Source organism: Pan paniscus, chromosome X (genome assembly GCF_029289425.2).
Source record: "Pan paniscus chromosome X, NHGRI_mPanPan1-v2.0_pri, whole genome shotgun sequence".
In the NCBI taxonomy this organism is placed as follows: Eukaryota; Metazoa; Chordata; class Mammalia; order Primates; family Hominidae; genus Pan; species Pan paniscus.
In genome coordinates, this window is record NC_073272.2 from 59,310,143 (window position 1) to 59,324,777 (window position 14,635).

Below are 14,635 nucleotides of genomic sequence, written 5' to 3' on the forward strand. Positions count from 1 at the left end.
TGGTGTATGAACAATTATAACACCAAATAAAATAAACTTTTAAGAACTTAAAGTTTAAGAATTTAAAATATGGCTCTTTACTTCCATTTAGGCAAAACATTTGTAAAAAGCCTTATTGATAATTCATCACATCTTGGGAGTATGATTTAAAAGGTAAATGTCAATTTTGCAACCTCAAACTATCATACACAGGAAAAAATAAATGATAAACTATAAATTAACTTTTTTTATTATTATTATACTTTAAGTTTTAGGGTACATGTGCACAACGTGCAGGTTTGTTACATATGTATACATGTGCCATGTTGGTGTGCTGCACCAATTAACTCATCATTTAGCATTAGGTATATCTCCTAATGCTGTCCCTCCCCCCTCCCCCCACCCCACAACAGTCCCTGGTGCGTGATGTTCCCCTTCCCGTGTCCATGTGTTCTCACTGTTCAATTCCCACCTATGAGTGAGAACATGTGGTGTTTGGTTTTTTGTCCTTGCGATAGTTTGCTGAGAATGATGGTTTCCAGGTTCATCCATGTCCCTACAAAGACATGAACTCATCATTTTTTATGGCTGCATAGTATTCTATGGTGTATATGTGCCACATTTTCTGAAATAATGCTGCATATCTACAACTATCTGATCTTTGACAAACCTGACAAAAACAAGCAATGGGGAAAGGATTCCCTATTTAATAAATGGTGCTGGGAAAACTGGCTAGCCATATGTAGAAAGCTGAAACTGGATCTCTTCCTTACACCTTATACAAAAATTAATTCAAGATGGATTAAAGACTTACATGTTAGACCTAAAACCATAAAAACCCTAGAAGAAAATCTAGGCAATACCATTCAGGACATAGGCATGGGCAAGGACTTCATGTCTAAATCACCAAAAGCAATGGTAACAAAAGCCAAAATTGACAAATAGGATCTAATTAAACTAAAGAGCTTCTGCACGGCAAAAAAACTACCACCAGAGTGAACGGCAACCTACAGAATGGGAGAAAATTTTTGCAATCTACCCATCTGACAAAGGGCTAATATCCAGAATCTACAAAGAACTCAAACAAATTTACAAGAAAAAAAATCAGAAAGTGGGCAAAGGATATGAACAGACAGTTCTCTAAAGAAGACATCTATGCAGTCAATAGACACGTGAAAAAATGGTGATCATCACCGGTCAACAGAGAAATGCAAATCAAAACCACAATGAGATACCATCTCACGCCAGTTAGAATGGCAGTCATTAAAAACTCAGGAAACAACACATTATGGAGAGGATGTGGAGAAACAGGAACACTTTAACACTTGGTGGGAGTGTAAATCAGTGCAAACATTGTGGAAGACAGTGTGGCGATTTCTCAAGGATCTCAACTGCCATTCCCAGTTAGAATGGCAGTCATTAAAAACTCAGGAAACAACACATTATGGAGAGGATGTGGAGAAATAGGAACACTTTAACACTTGGTGGGAGTGTAAATCAGTGCAAACATTGTGGAAGACAGTGTGGCGATTTCTCAAGGATCTAGAACTAGAATTACCATTTGACCCAGCAATCTCCTTACTGGGTATATACCCAAAGGATTATAAGTCATTCTACTGTAAAGACATATGCAGACATATGTTTATTGCAGCACAAGCACAATAACAAAGACTTGGAACCAACCCAAATGTCCATCAATGATAGACTAGATTAAGAAAATGTGGAACATATACACCATGGAATACTATGCAGCCATAAAAAAGAATGAGTTCCTCTCCTTTTTAGGCACATGGATGAAGCTGGAAACCATCATTCTCAGCAAACTATCACAAGTACAGTAAACCAAACACCACATGTTCTCACTCATAGGTGGGAATTGAACAATGAGATCACTTGGACAAAGGGAACATCACACACTGGGGCCTGTCATAGGGTGGGGGGCTGGGAGAGGGATAGCATTAGGAGAAACACCTAACGTAAATGATGAGTTGATTGGTGCAGCAAACCAACATGGCACATGTATACCTATGTATCAAACCTGCACTTTGTGCACATGTACCCTATAACTTAAAGTATAATAAAGGAAAAAAAGGTGCAGGGACAAAAAAGAGTGTGTTATCTGAGCTAGAGTGAGAAGTCTGGTTGGAGCAAAGGTGTTGGGAGGATTCTGGTTTGAGCAAAGGTGTTGGGAGGATAAGGCTAAACAGATCACATAGAAGCTATGTTCTACAATGTGGCTTGGGTGACCCTGGGCAAAACAGAGAGCCACAGGAGGATTAAAATGCAAAACTGACATGATCAGATACATCATTTCAGAACTGTAACCTGGTGCCAGTGATACGGGAGGGCATGGACGTCCTGGGTAGAGAAGAGGAGAGTCCCCGGAAAGGGCTCCACCCTTGGGCCTGTGCCCATGGACCTAAGTGAAAACAGACACTCCTGTTTTCAGACCAAAATGTTGCATTTTTGTTGGACATTTGGGTTGGTTCCAAGTCTTTGCTATTGTGAATAGTGCCACAATAAACATATGTTTTCATGTGTCTTTATAGCAGCATGATTTATAATCCTTAGGGTATATACCCAGTAATGGGATGGCTGGTTCAAATGGTATTTCTAGTTCTAGATCCCTGAGGAATCGCCACACCGACTTCCACAATGGTTGAACTAGTTTCCAGTCCCACCAACAGTGTAAAAGTGTTCCTATTTCTCCACATCCTCTCCAGCACCTGTTGTTTCCTGACTTTTAATGATCGCCATTCTAACTGGTGTGAGATGGTATCTCATTGTGGTTTTGATTTGCATTTCTCTGATGGTCAGTCATGATGAGCATTTTTTCATGTGTTTTTTTGGCTGCATAAATGTCTTCTTTTGAGAAGTGTCTGTTCATATCCTTTGCCCACTTTTTGATGGTGTTGTTTGTTTTTTTCTTGTAAATTTGTTGGTGTCAGGTGACAAGGGAGTATATTTTCTTAAGGCCTCCTGTAGCCACTCGAGGAAGGCAGAAGGATTTTCTTCCTTTTCCTGAGTTATGGTGGACATCACTGAATAATTAATGGGCTTCTTCCTAATTATCCTTAGTCCTTCTAGAACACAGGTCAACAGATGTTTATGACTCCAGTCCCCAAGATCTGAGTCAAGGTCCCAGTGGGGATCCATACTGGGGATGGCTTGCTGACTGGTAGGTAATTTGTCCCTTTCTTCAGCTGTCATCCTATCATTTACTTGGCTAAGATACCAGGTATCTCCAAAACCTAGGGCTGCAGCTAAAGCCACATTCTTTTCATTAAAGGCCAGGGTCTGATCTAACAATAGCATGACATCTCTCCAAGTGAGGTCAAAGGTTTGCCCTAGACCCTGTAGGACATCATGTACCAATAAGGATCATCTGAAAACTTCCCCAGGTCTTACCTTGATCTGCTTTAAATCAGAGAGGGAGAAGGGGACATGTACCTGGGTTGGGCCAAATTCCACTCCCCCTACAGCTTGAAAGGGACACAACAAATAGCCTGGAGGGTGGTTTGTGGTCCCTTGGAGATTTCTTTGCTTGGGCAGGGGAGATTAGAGAAGGCTTATCATTAATAGGAAGGGGAGCTATAGGAAGGCTAGGATATGGAGGTAAGCTGAGAGGTCCTCCTGTGGGATGTAAATTGCAAGCTTTGCATAGTTGTGGATTATCCTTCAATGAAAAGAAAGCTTGGATATAAGGTATTTCACTCCATTTGCCTTCCCTCTTACAGAAAAGGTCAAGCTGCAGGATAATATTGTAATTTATACTTCCCTCAGGTGGCCATTTTTCCCCATCAGAGAGAGAATATTGGGGCCAGGCTATAGTTCAGAAAAAATGAGCCACCTCTTTTTCAGGGTTTGCAGGTCAAATTGGTCCCAATGGCTTAGGATGCATTTCAAGGGTGAGCCTGTTGATGCCTGAGTGTTTCCCATCTGAAAGAAACAACTGCCTGTGGTTTTGGTTTGTTTTATCCCCCCCACCCAAGAACCCACAATGGTCCCTGGACCCTGATGATCAGAGTAGTTGTGCTTACCCATGCAGCAGCTGATCCCCCTCTTGCCCAATAACCCCAAACTGTCCCTGGACCCTGCTGATCGGAAGAGTTGTCCTCACCAATGCAACAGAAGAAACACTAGTTTTCCTCGTAGACCACAAGAAGGACTGAGGAAGGTCGGATTTAGTGGCCCTTACTGATGCATTCTCGAAAACCTGCACCCTTGCCTTTCCTCTTAGACCACAAAGAGGACTGAGAAAAATCGGATTTAGTGGCCCTTACCGACACATTCTCGAAAATCTATTAGAGTCCTAAGCATTTTCTCCTGTTAGTATTGGGACCTTACCCCTGTCCTATAAAGATGATATGCCCCAAAAATGGAGTGGAGGGCTATACCCTGAGGGAGGGAAGGGATCTCCAGGGTTGGAAGAGTGATGTGTTTTGTCCCCACTTCTCATCATATGAATAGAAAGGATATCATTTCTGAGGCTCCCCATATCCTAGCTTTGGGAATAGCTTTTGTTAGGCCTGCTTGTCTGAGGAGGGATCCTAAAATTCCAGATAGTCTCCCTCCCATGATGGGGCTTTGGGCAAAAATTATATCTTTCTGATTGGTGAGCCTAGCTGCCTAAAGAAAGGAACAGAGTCCCAAAATTTATACTAGAAATCATTCTTATAGGAGAAACTAGTAAAGCACCAGAGACAGGGAGTGGTTTTTAGAAGCAGGACTAGCCTCAGAGAAGAGAGGCAGGAGGAAGTGTGTCTGACAGGTATTAGGACCCAGGAGGCAAGGGTCAGGATAGATAGGATAGATGGGTGAGTCTCCCTTGGGCGACGTGACTTTGAGAGTTCCACTCATGACTACAGGGTCAACCAACTTTTTGTTGGGACCCCGGAGCTGAACGGCTTTCCTGTCTGTTGACCCTCAGCTCAGCCCAGAAGTACAGGAAAAGCAGAAGCTGGTTCCAGGCAAACCAACGCTCCCAACTTCAAAGAGTCAGGGGTTGTTAGAGAGCCCTTTCCCAGAAAGCCTGACAACCGTGTCTTTAGTCTGGTGGCCACACTAGTAGCTTTTAACTGGCCGACAGGTGCCTGGTGTTTAGCCCCCGACTCCTAAGGAAAAATAGGACAGAATAGCAAGCAAAAGGGGTGCAATGGTACTCACCGCTTGGCGATAGTCCCATCTGGGTCACCAAGATGTGTCCATAGTTGGTTCCTTCCACTGGGTTCTTGGTCTCGCTGACTTCAAGAATGAAGCCACAGACCTTCACAGAGAGTGTTACAGCTCTTAAAGGTGGCACAGACCCAAAGAGTGAGCAGCAGCAAGATTTACTGTGAAAAGCAAAAGAATAAATCTTCCACAGCGTGGAAGTTGACCCGAGCGGGTTGCTGCTGCTGGCTGGGGTGGCCACCTTTTATTCCCTTATTTGTCCCCACCCATGTCCTGCTGATTGGTCCATTTTACAGTGTGCTGATTGGTCCATTGTAGGGAGCACCGATTGGTCCATTTTACAAGGCACTGATTGGTCCATTTTACAAACTTCTAGCTAGCCACAGAGCACTGATTGGTGTGTTTTTACAGAGCACTGATTAGTACATTTTACAACTCTCTTGTAAGACCAAAAAGTTCTCCAAGTCCCCACCCAACCTAGAAGTCCAACTGGCTTCACTTCTCACTCTGGGCAAAAAGCTCCTAGATAACCTTCCCACACAACTGGAGAATCTCCTATTGGACACTTCATCCAAGCTGCAATGGGCATCAATCTGAAGTTTTGTGAAAAGCACAGCAAATATGGAATTAGGGAACCATTTACTGCTGAAAAGGAAGTGGTGATTCAGGGCCAAGGCAACTCAACAGGCAAACTATACAGAACCACTAAATACACATGTGCTAGACATGTGCAAACCAACCCAGATAGAGGAGACTGGAATAAATAATTCTTCGATGTGAAGACATTAACATACTTTCATAGAAAACCACAGCATACATGGAATCATGACCTCCATAAATGAAAAAAAAAAAGCAAGGAAAGAGTGACTAACCCTAACTAGATGGTGAAGTGTGAACTCTCAAATCAAAAATTTTAAATTGAAGTTTGAAGAAACTCAGTGAATTCTATGATAACACAGGAAAGTAAATAAGAAATTTATGAGAGAAATTTAACAAAGAGATTTAAATAATTTAAAAAATCAAACAGAAATCCTGGAATGGAGAAATACATTGGAAGAAATAAAAACATACATAAGAGGTTCTCAAAAACAGAATTAATCAAGCAGAAGAAAGAATCAGTGCGCTCAAGGACAGAACATTTGAAAACACAACACCAGAGGAGATGAAAAAAATAATAAAAAGGAAAAAGAACAGCTATGAGATCTAGAAAACAGCCTGAAAAGAGCAGATCTAAGACTCACTGGCTTTCAATAGGGAGTTAAGGCACATCAAGCGGTAGAAAGCTTATTAAAAAAATCGTAACAGAAAACTTTCTGAATCTACAAAAAGGTATATACATATCCAGGTATGAAAAGGTCAAAACATCACTAAAAAGATTAAACCAAGATAAGATTGCTCCAAGATACAGAATAATCATACTCTAAAATGCCAAATTAAAGACAGGACCCTAAAAAAGCAAGTGAAAAATTATTAATATATAATGAAGCTTCAATTAATATGGCAACAGAATTCTCAGTGGAAACGATACAGACTTTGGGGGAGTGAGATGACATTTTCCAACTGCTGAAGAAAAAGAAATGTCAACTGAGATACTGTACCAAGCAAAGCTGTTCTTCAAACATGAGGGAGAAAAAAAAATTCCCTGTAAAACAAAAGCTGAGGGCATTAATTACTACTAGATTTGATTAGAAATAAAAGATAAAGTTCTTCAATCTAAAAGAAAAGAATGCAAGTGTGCAATAATAAAGGATCTGAAGATAAAAACTTCACTGGTAAAAGTAAGTATACAAAAAATACAGAATATTCTAATATTGTAACAATGGTATGTAACCACTCATATCTCTGACATGAATAAAATATATAAATGTATGAAAGATAATAACTACAAAATTTGTAAAGACATAGGCAATATAAAACATACATAAGTGGAGAAAATAAAAAGTCATAATGTCGAGGGCATTGAGTTAAAACATATAGTTTTTGTTTCCTTGTTTCCTTTTTTTTGTAGTGATTAATGTTAATTTGTATTCTACTTACCTTATTATAAGATGCTCCTTTTTCAACTTTTATTTTAGGTCTGGGGTTCATGTGTAAGTTTGTCATATGGGTAAATTGGGTGTCATGGGGCTTTTGTGCACAGATTACTTCATCATTCTAGTAATAAGCATAGTACCCAATAGGTAGTTTTTGATTCTCACCCTCCTCCCACCCTCCACTTTCAAGTAGGCCCTGGAGTCTGTTGTTCCCTTCTTTGTGTTTATGTGTATTCAATATTTAGCTCCCACTAAAAGTGAGAACATGTGGTATTTGGCTTTCTGTTCCTGAATTAGTTTGCTTAGAATAATGCCCTCCAGGTCCGTCCATGTTGCTACAAAGAATATTACCTCATTTTTAAGGCTACATAGTATTCCACTGTGTATATGTACCATATATTCTTTATCCTGTCTACTATTGATAGACATTTTGGTTGATTCCATGTCTCTGCTATTGGGAACAGTACTGCAATAAATATATGTGTTATGTGTCTTTATGGTAGAGCAATTTATATTGCTTTGAGTGTGTGCTCAATAATGGGATCTCTGGGTCAAATAGTAATTCTGTTTTAAGTGTTTTGGGAAATGATCAAACTGCTTTCTAAAAGAGTGAACTAATTTACATTCTCGCCAGCAGTGTATAAATGTTCACTTTTGTCTATAACCTCATCATGATCTGTTATTTTTTGAGTTTTAAATAATAGCCATTCTGACTGTTGTGAGATGGTATCTCATTTTCGCTTTGATTTGCATTTCTCTAACAAATAGTGATGTTGAGAATGTTTTCACATACTTGTTGGCTGCGAGTATGTCTTATTTTAGGAAGTGTCTGTTCATGTCCTTTGCCCACCTTTTAATATAATTGTTTCATTGCTTGTAAATCTGTTTAAGTTCTTTGTAGATTCTGGATATTAGACCTTTGTCAGATGCATAGCTTGCAAATATTTTCTCCCACTCTGTAGGTTGTCTATTTACTCTGCTGATGGTTTCTTTTGCTGTGCAGAAGTTCTTCAGCTGATTTAGGTCCCATTTGTTTATTACTATTATTATTATTGTTTTTATTATGGTTGCAATTCCTTTTGGCATCTCCATCATAAAATACTTGTCAAGTCTTATGTCCAGAATAGTATTTTCTAGATTATCTTTGAGGGATTTTATAGTTTTAGGTTTTACATTTAAGTCTTTAATCCATTGTGATGGTTAATATCGAGTGTGTCAACTTGATTGGATTGAAGGATACAAAGTATTGTTCCTGGGTGTGTATGTTAGGGTGTTGCCAAAGGAGACTAACATTTGAGTCTCTGGACTGGGAAAGGCAGACCCACCCTCAACCTGAGTGGGCACAATCTAATAAGTTGAAAGTGCAGCAAGAATAAAAAGCAGGCAGAAGAACGTGGAAAGACCAGACTGGCTAAATCTTCTAGGCTACATCTATCGCTCATGCTGGATACTTCCTGCCCTTGAACATTGAACTCCAAGTACTTTGGCTTTAGGACTGTTGGACCTTTGACCACAGACTGAAGACTGCACTGTTGGCTTCCCTACTTTTGAGGCTATGGGACTCAGACTGGCTTCCTTGCTCCTCGGCTTGCAGACAGCCTATTGTGGGGCCTCACCTTGTGATCGTGTATGTCAATACTCCTTAATAAGCTCCACTTTAAATACACATCTATCCTATTAGTTCTGTTCCTCTAGAGAATCCTGACTAATACATACATCTTGAGTTGATTTTTTTTTACATGGTGTAAGGAACTCGTCCACTTTCAATCTTCTGCATATTGCTTGCCAGTTATCCTAGCACTATTTTATTGAATAGAGTCCTTCCCCCATGCTTGTTTTTGTTAAGGATAATTGAAGGTGTACAGCATTATTTCAGGGTCTGTATTCTGTTTAATTAGTGTATGTGTCTATTTTTGTATGAGTACTATGCTTCAAATTTACATTATATTCGTCTATTACATTAGTCCATTACATTAACATGAATCTATTTACATTCAATGATATTGATCAGTAAGAACTTACTTCTGCCATTTTCTCATTTGTTTTCTCGTGTGTGTGTGTGTGTGCGTGTGTGTGTGTGTTCTCTTCCTTCATTCCTTCCTGTCTTCTTTCAGCAAAGGTGATTTCTTTGGTAATATTATTTAGTTTCTTCCTTTTTATTTATTGTGTGTACATTTTGTTTTTTGATTTGAGGTTACCATGAGGCTTGTGAATACAATCTTACAACTCATTATTTTAACCTGATGAGAACTTAACACTGTTTCCATAAAGAAGCAAGCAAGTAAACAGAAAACTAATGAAAAAACTACACCTGAAATTTGTCTGCCAGCTTTTTAACTGTTTGTTGTTTCTATTTATATCTTATTGTACTATCTATGTCTTGAAAAGTTGTTGTAGTTATTAGTTTTGATTGGTTCATCATTTAGTCTTTCTACTTAGGATAAGAGTTGTTTACACATCACAGTTTCAGTGTAATAATATTATGTTTTTCTGTTTACTTACCATTACCAGTGAGTTTTTACCTTCAAGTGATTACTTATTGCTCATTAACGCCTTTTCTTTCTGATTAAAGTGTTTCCTTTAGCATTTCTTGTAGGTGAGATCTGGTGTTGATGAAATCCCTCCATTTTTGTTTGTCTGGGAAAGTCTTTATTTCTCCTTTTTGTTTGAAAAATATTTTCACTGGATATACTATTCTAAGCTAAAAGTCTTTATTTTTCTTCAGCAGTTTAAATATGTCATGCCTATCTCTTCTAGTCTGTAATGTTTCCACTGAAAACTCTGCTGTCAGATGTACTGGAGCTCTATTGTGTGTTATTTTTTTCTTTTCTGTTGCTGCTTTTAGGATCCTTTCTTTATCTTTGATCGTTAAGAGTTTGATTATTAAATGCCTTGAAGTACTTTTTGAGTTAAATCTGCTTGGTGTTCTATAACTTTCTTTGTATTTGGATCTTGACATCTTTCTTTAGGTTTGGGAAGTTGTCTGTTATTATTTCTCCTAATAAATGCTCTATTGCTGTCTTTTTCTCTACCTCCTCTTTAATGCCAATAACTTTCAGATTTGTCCTTTTGAGGCTGTTATCTAGATTCTGTAGGAGGGCTTCATTTTTTTAAATTCTTTTTTTCTTTTGTCTCCTCTGAGTGTGTAATTTCAAATAGTTGTTATTCAAACTCACTAATTCTTTAGCTGGATTAATTCTGCTATTAAAAGACTCTGGTCTTCTGGCAAGATGGCTGAATAGAAACAGCTCCAGTCTGTAGCTCCCAGTGAGATCAATGCAGAATGAGGGCGATTTCTGCATCTCCAACTGAGGTACCCGGTTCAAATAATTGGAACTGCTTAGACAGTGGGTGAAGCCTGTGGAGGGTGAGCCAAAGCAGGGTGTGGTGCTGCCTCACCCAAGAATTGCAAGGGGTCAGAAAATACCCTCCCCTAGCCAAGGGAAGCCGTATGGGACTGTGCCGTGAGGAACAGTGCACTCTGGCCCAGATACCATGCTTTTCCCATGGTCTTTGCAACCCATAGATCAGGAGATTCCCTCCTGTGCCTATGCCACCAGAGCCCCAGGTTTCAAGCACAAAACTGGGTGACTGTATGTGCAGACATCGAGCTAGCTGCAGTTTTTTTTTTTTCATACCCCAGTGGTGCCTGGAATGTCAGTGAGACAGAATCATTCACTCACCTGGAAAGGGGGCTGAAGACAAGGAGCCGAGTGGTCTAGCTCAGCGGATTCCACACCCACAGAGCCCAGCAAGCTAAGATCCACGGGCTTAAAATTCTCACTGCCAGCAGAGCAGACTGAAGTCAACCTGGGAAGCTCGAGCTTGGTGTGGGGAGGGGCTTCCACTTTCACTGAGGCTTGAGTAGGTGGTTTTCCCATCAAAGTGTAAACAAAGTATCTTGGAAGTTCCAACTGGATGGAGCCCTCTGCAGCTCAGCAAAGCCTCTGTAGCCAGACTGCCTCTCTAGAGTCCTCCGCTCTGGGCAGGGCATCTCTGAAAAAAGGGCAGCAACCCCAGTCAGGGACTTACAGATAAAACTCCCATCTCACTGGTACAGAGCACCTGGGTGAAGGGGCAGCTGTGGGCGCAGCTTCAGCAGAATTAAATGTCCCTGCTGGCCAGCTATGTGCAGCAGATCACCCAGCACAGTGCTGAAGCTGTGCTAAAGGTCAGAGTGCCTCCTCAAGTGGGTTACTGACCCCTGTGTCTCCTGACTGGGAGGCATCCCCTAGAAGGGGCTGACAGACACCTCATAGAGGAGAGCTCCAGCTGGCATCTGGTGGGTTCCCCTCTAGGACAAAACTTGCAGAGGAAGACACAGGCAGCAATCTTTGCTGTTCTGCAGCCACTGCCAGTAATACCCAGGCAAGCAGGGTCTGGAGTGGACCTCCAGCAAACTCAAGCAGACCTGCAGCAGAGGGGCCTGACTGTTAGAAGGAGAACTAACAAACAGAAAGGAATAGCATCAACATCAACAAAAAGGACGTCAACTCAGAAACCCCATCTGAAGGTCACCAACATCAAAGACCAAAGGTAGATAAATCCATGAAGATGGGGAGAAATCAATACAAAAAGGCTGAAAATTCCAAAAACCAGAATGCCTCTTCTCCAAATATCACAACTCCTCACCAGCAATGGAACGAAACTGGACGGAGAATGAGTTTGACAAACTGACAGAAGTAGGCTTCAGAAGGTGGGTAAAAACAAACTACTCTGAGCTAAAGGAGCATGTTCTAACTCAATGCAAGAAAGCTAAGAACCTTGAAAAAAGGTTAGAGGAATTGCTAACTAGGATAACCAGTTCAGAGAAGAACATAAATGACCTGATGGAGCTGAAAAACAGCACGAGAACTTCGTGAAGCATACACAAGTATCAATAGCTGAATTGATCAAGCAAAAGAAAAAATACCAGAGATTGAAGATAAACTTAATGAAATAAAGCATGAAGAGAAGATTAGAGAAAAAAGTAGTAAAAAGGAATGAAGAATACCTCTGAGAAATACAGGACTGTGTGAAAAGACCAAACCTACATTTGATTGGTGTACCTGAAAGTGATGGGGAGAATGAAACCAAGGTGGAAAGCACTCTTCATGATATTATCCAGGAGAACTTCCCAACCTAGCAAGACAGGCCAACATTCAACTTCAGGAAATACAGAGAACACCACAAAGACACTCCTTGGGAAGTGCAACCCCAAGACATATAATCATTAGAGTCACCAAGGTTGAAATGAAGGAAAAAATGTTAAGGGCAGCCAGATAGAAAGGTGGGGTGACCCACAAAGGGAAGCCCATCAGACTAACAGTGGATCTCTTGGCAGAAACTCTATAAGCCAGAAGAAAGTGGGGGCCAATAGTCAACATTCTTTAAGAAAAGAATTTTCAACCTAGAATTGCATATCTCGCCAAACTAAGCTTCATAAGCAAAGGAGAAATAAAATCTTTTATAGACAAGCAAATTCTCAGAGATTTTGCCACCACCAGGTCTGCCTTACAAGAGCTCCTGAAGGAAGCACTAAACACGGAAAGGAACAACCAGTACCAGCCCCTGCAAAAACAACGAATTGTAAAGACCATTGACACTATGAAGAAACTGCATCAACTATTGGACAAAATAACAAGCTAGCATCATAATGACAGGATCAAATTCACACATAATAATATTAACCTTAAATGTAAATGGGCTAAATTCCCCAATTAAAAGACACAGACTGGCTAACTGGATAAAGAGTCAAGAGCCATCGGTGTGCTGTATTCAGGAGAGCCATCTCACATGCAAAGAGACACATAGACTCAAAATAAAGAGATGACAGAATATTTACCAAGCAAATGGAAAGAAAAAAAAACCCAGGGGTTGAAATACTAGTCTCTGATAAAACAGACTTGAAACCAACAAAGATTAAAAAAAGACAAAGAAGGGCATTACATAATGGTAAGGGGATCAATGCAACAAGCAGATCTAACTATCCTAAGTATATAGGTACCCAATACAGAAGCACCCAGATTCATAAGACAAGTTCTTACAGACCTACAAGGAGATATAGACTCCCACACAATAATAGTGGGAGACTTTAACAAACACCGCCCTGTCAATAATAGACAGATCAATGAGACAGAAAATTTAATTGGGATATTCAGGACTTGAAATCAGCTCTGGACCAAGCAGACCTAATAGACAGCTAAAGAATTCTCCACCACAAATCAACAGAATATACATTCATTTCAGCACCACATTGTACTTATTCTAAAATTGGCTACATAATTGGAAGTAAAACACTCCTCAGCAAATGCAAAAGAATGATAATCATAACAAACAGTCTCTCAGACCACAGTGCAATCAAATTAGAACTCAGGATGAAGAAACTCACTCAAAACCACACAAGTACATGGAAACTGAATAACCTGCTCCTGAATTACTACTGGGTACACAACGAAATTGGGGCAGAAATAAATAAGCTATTTGAAAGAAATGAGAACAAAGACACAACATACCAGAATCTCTGGGACATATTTAAAGCAGTGCATGGAGGGTAATTTATAGCACTAAATGCCCACAAGAGAAAGCAGGAAAGATCTAAAATCAACACCCTAACATCACAATTAAAAGAACTAGAGAAGCAAGAGCAAACAAATTCAAAAGCTAGCAGAAGTCAAGAAATAACTAAGATTACAGCATAACTGAAGGAGATAGAGACATGAAAAACCCATCAAAAATCAATGAAGCTAGTTTTTTGAAAAGATCAACAAAATAGATTGGCTTCTTGTGAGACAAATAAAGAACAGAAGAGAGAAGAATCAAATAGACACAATAAAGAATGATAAGGGGGATACCACCATTGACCCTACAGAAATAAAAACTACCATGAGAGAATACAAAAAACACCTCTACGCAAATAAACTAGAAAATATGGAAGAAATGGATAAATTCCTGAACACATATACCCTCTTATTCCTAAACCAGGAAAAAGTCAAATCCGTGAATATACCAGTAACAAGTTCTGAAATTAAGGCAGTAATTAATAGCTCACCAACCAAAACAAAAATGCCAAAACCAGACGGATTCACAGCCAAATTCTACCAGAGGACAAAGAGGAGCTGGTACCATTCCTGCTGAAACTATTACAAACAATAAAAAAAGGGACTCCTCCCTAACTCATTTTATGAAGCCAGCATCATCCTGATACCAAAACCTGGCAGAGACACAACAAAAAAAGAAAATTTCAGGCCAATATCCCTGATGAACATCAATGCAAAAATCCTCAATAAAATTCAGGGAAACAGAATCCAGCGACACATCAAAAAGCTTATCCACCACGATCAAGTTGGCTTCATACCTCGGATGCAAGGCTGGTTCAACATACACAAATCAATAAACATAATCCATCACATAAACAGAACAAATGACAAAAACCAAATTATTGTCTCAATAGATGCTGAAAAAGCCTTTGA

The 14,635-nt window shown here is 39.8% G+C and overlaps 1 protein-coding gene across 1 annotated transcript in view; it reads right to left on the minus strand.

The window, feature by feature from the left end:
• Positions 1-9,016: 9,016 nt before the first annotated feature.
• Positions 9,017-14,635, minus strand: part of ZXDA (zinc finger X-linked duplicated A) — a 70,749-nt gene continuing 65,130 nt past the window's right edge. Inside the window, exon 2 of the mRNA XM_034949660.3 lies at positions 9,017-11,180. Coding sequence (XP_034805551.1) covers positions 11,151-11,180 — 30 coding nt within the window. The 3' untranslated portion in view covers positions 9,017-11,150. The remainder of the gene's footprint in view (positions 11,181-14,635) is intronic.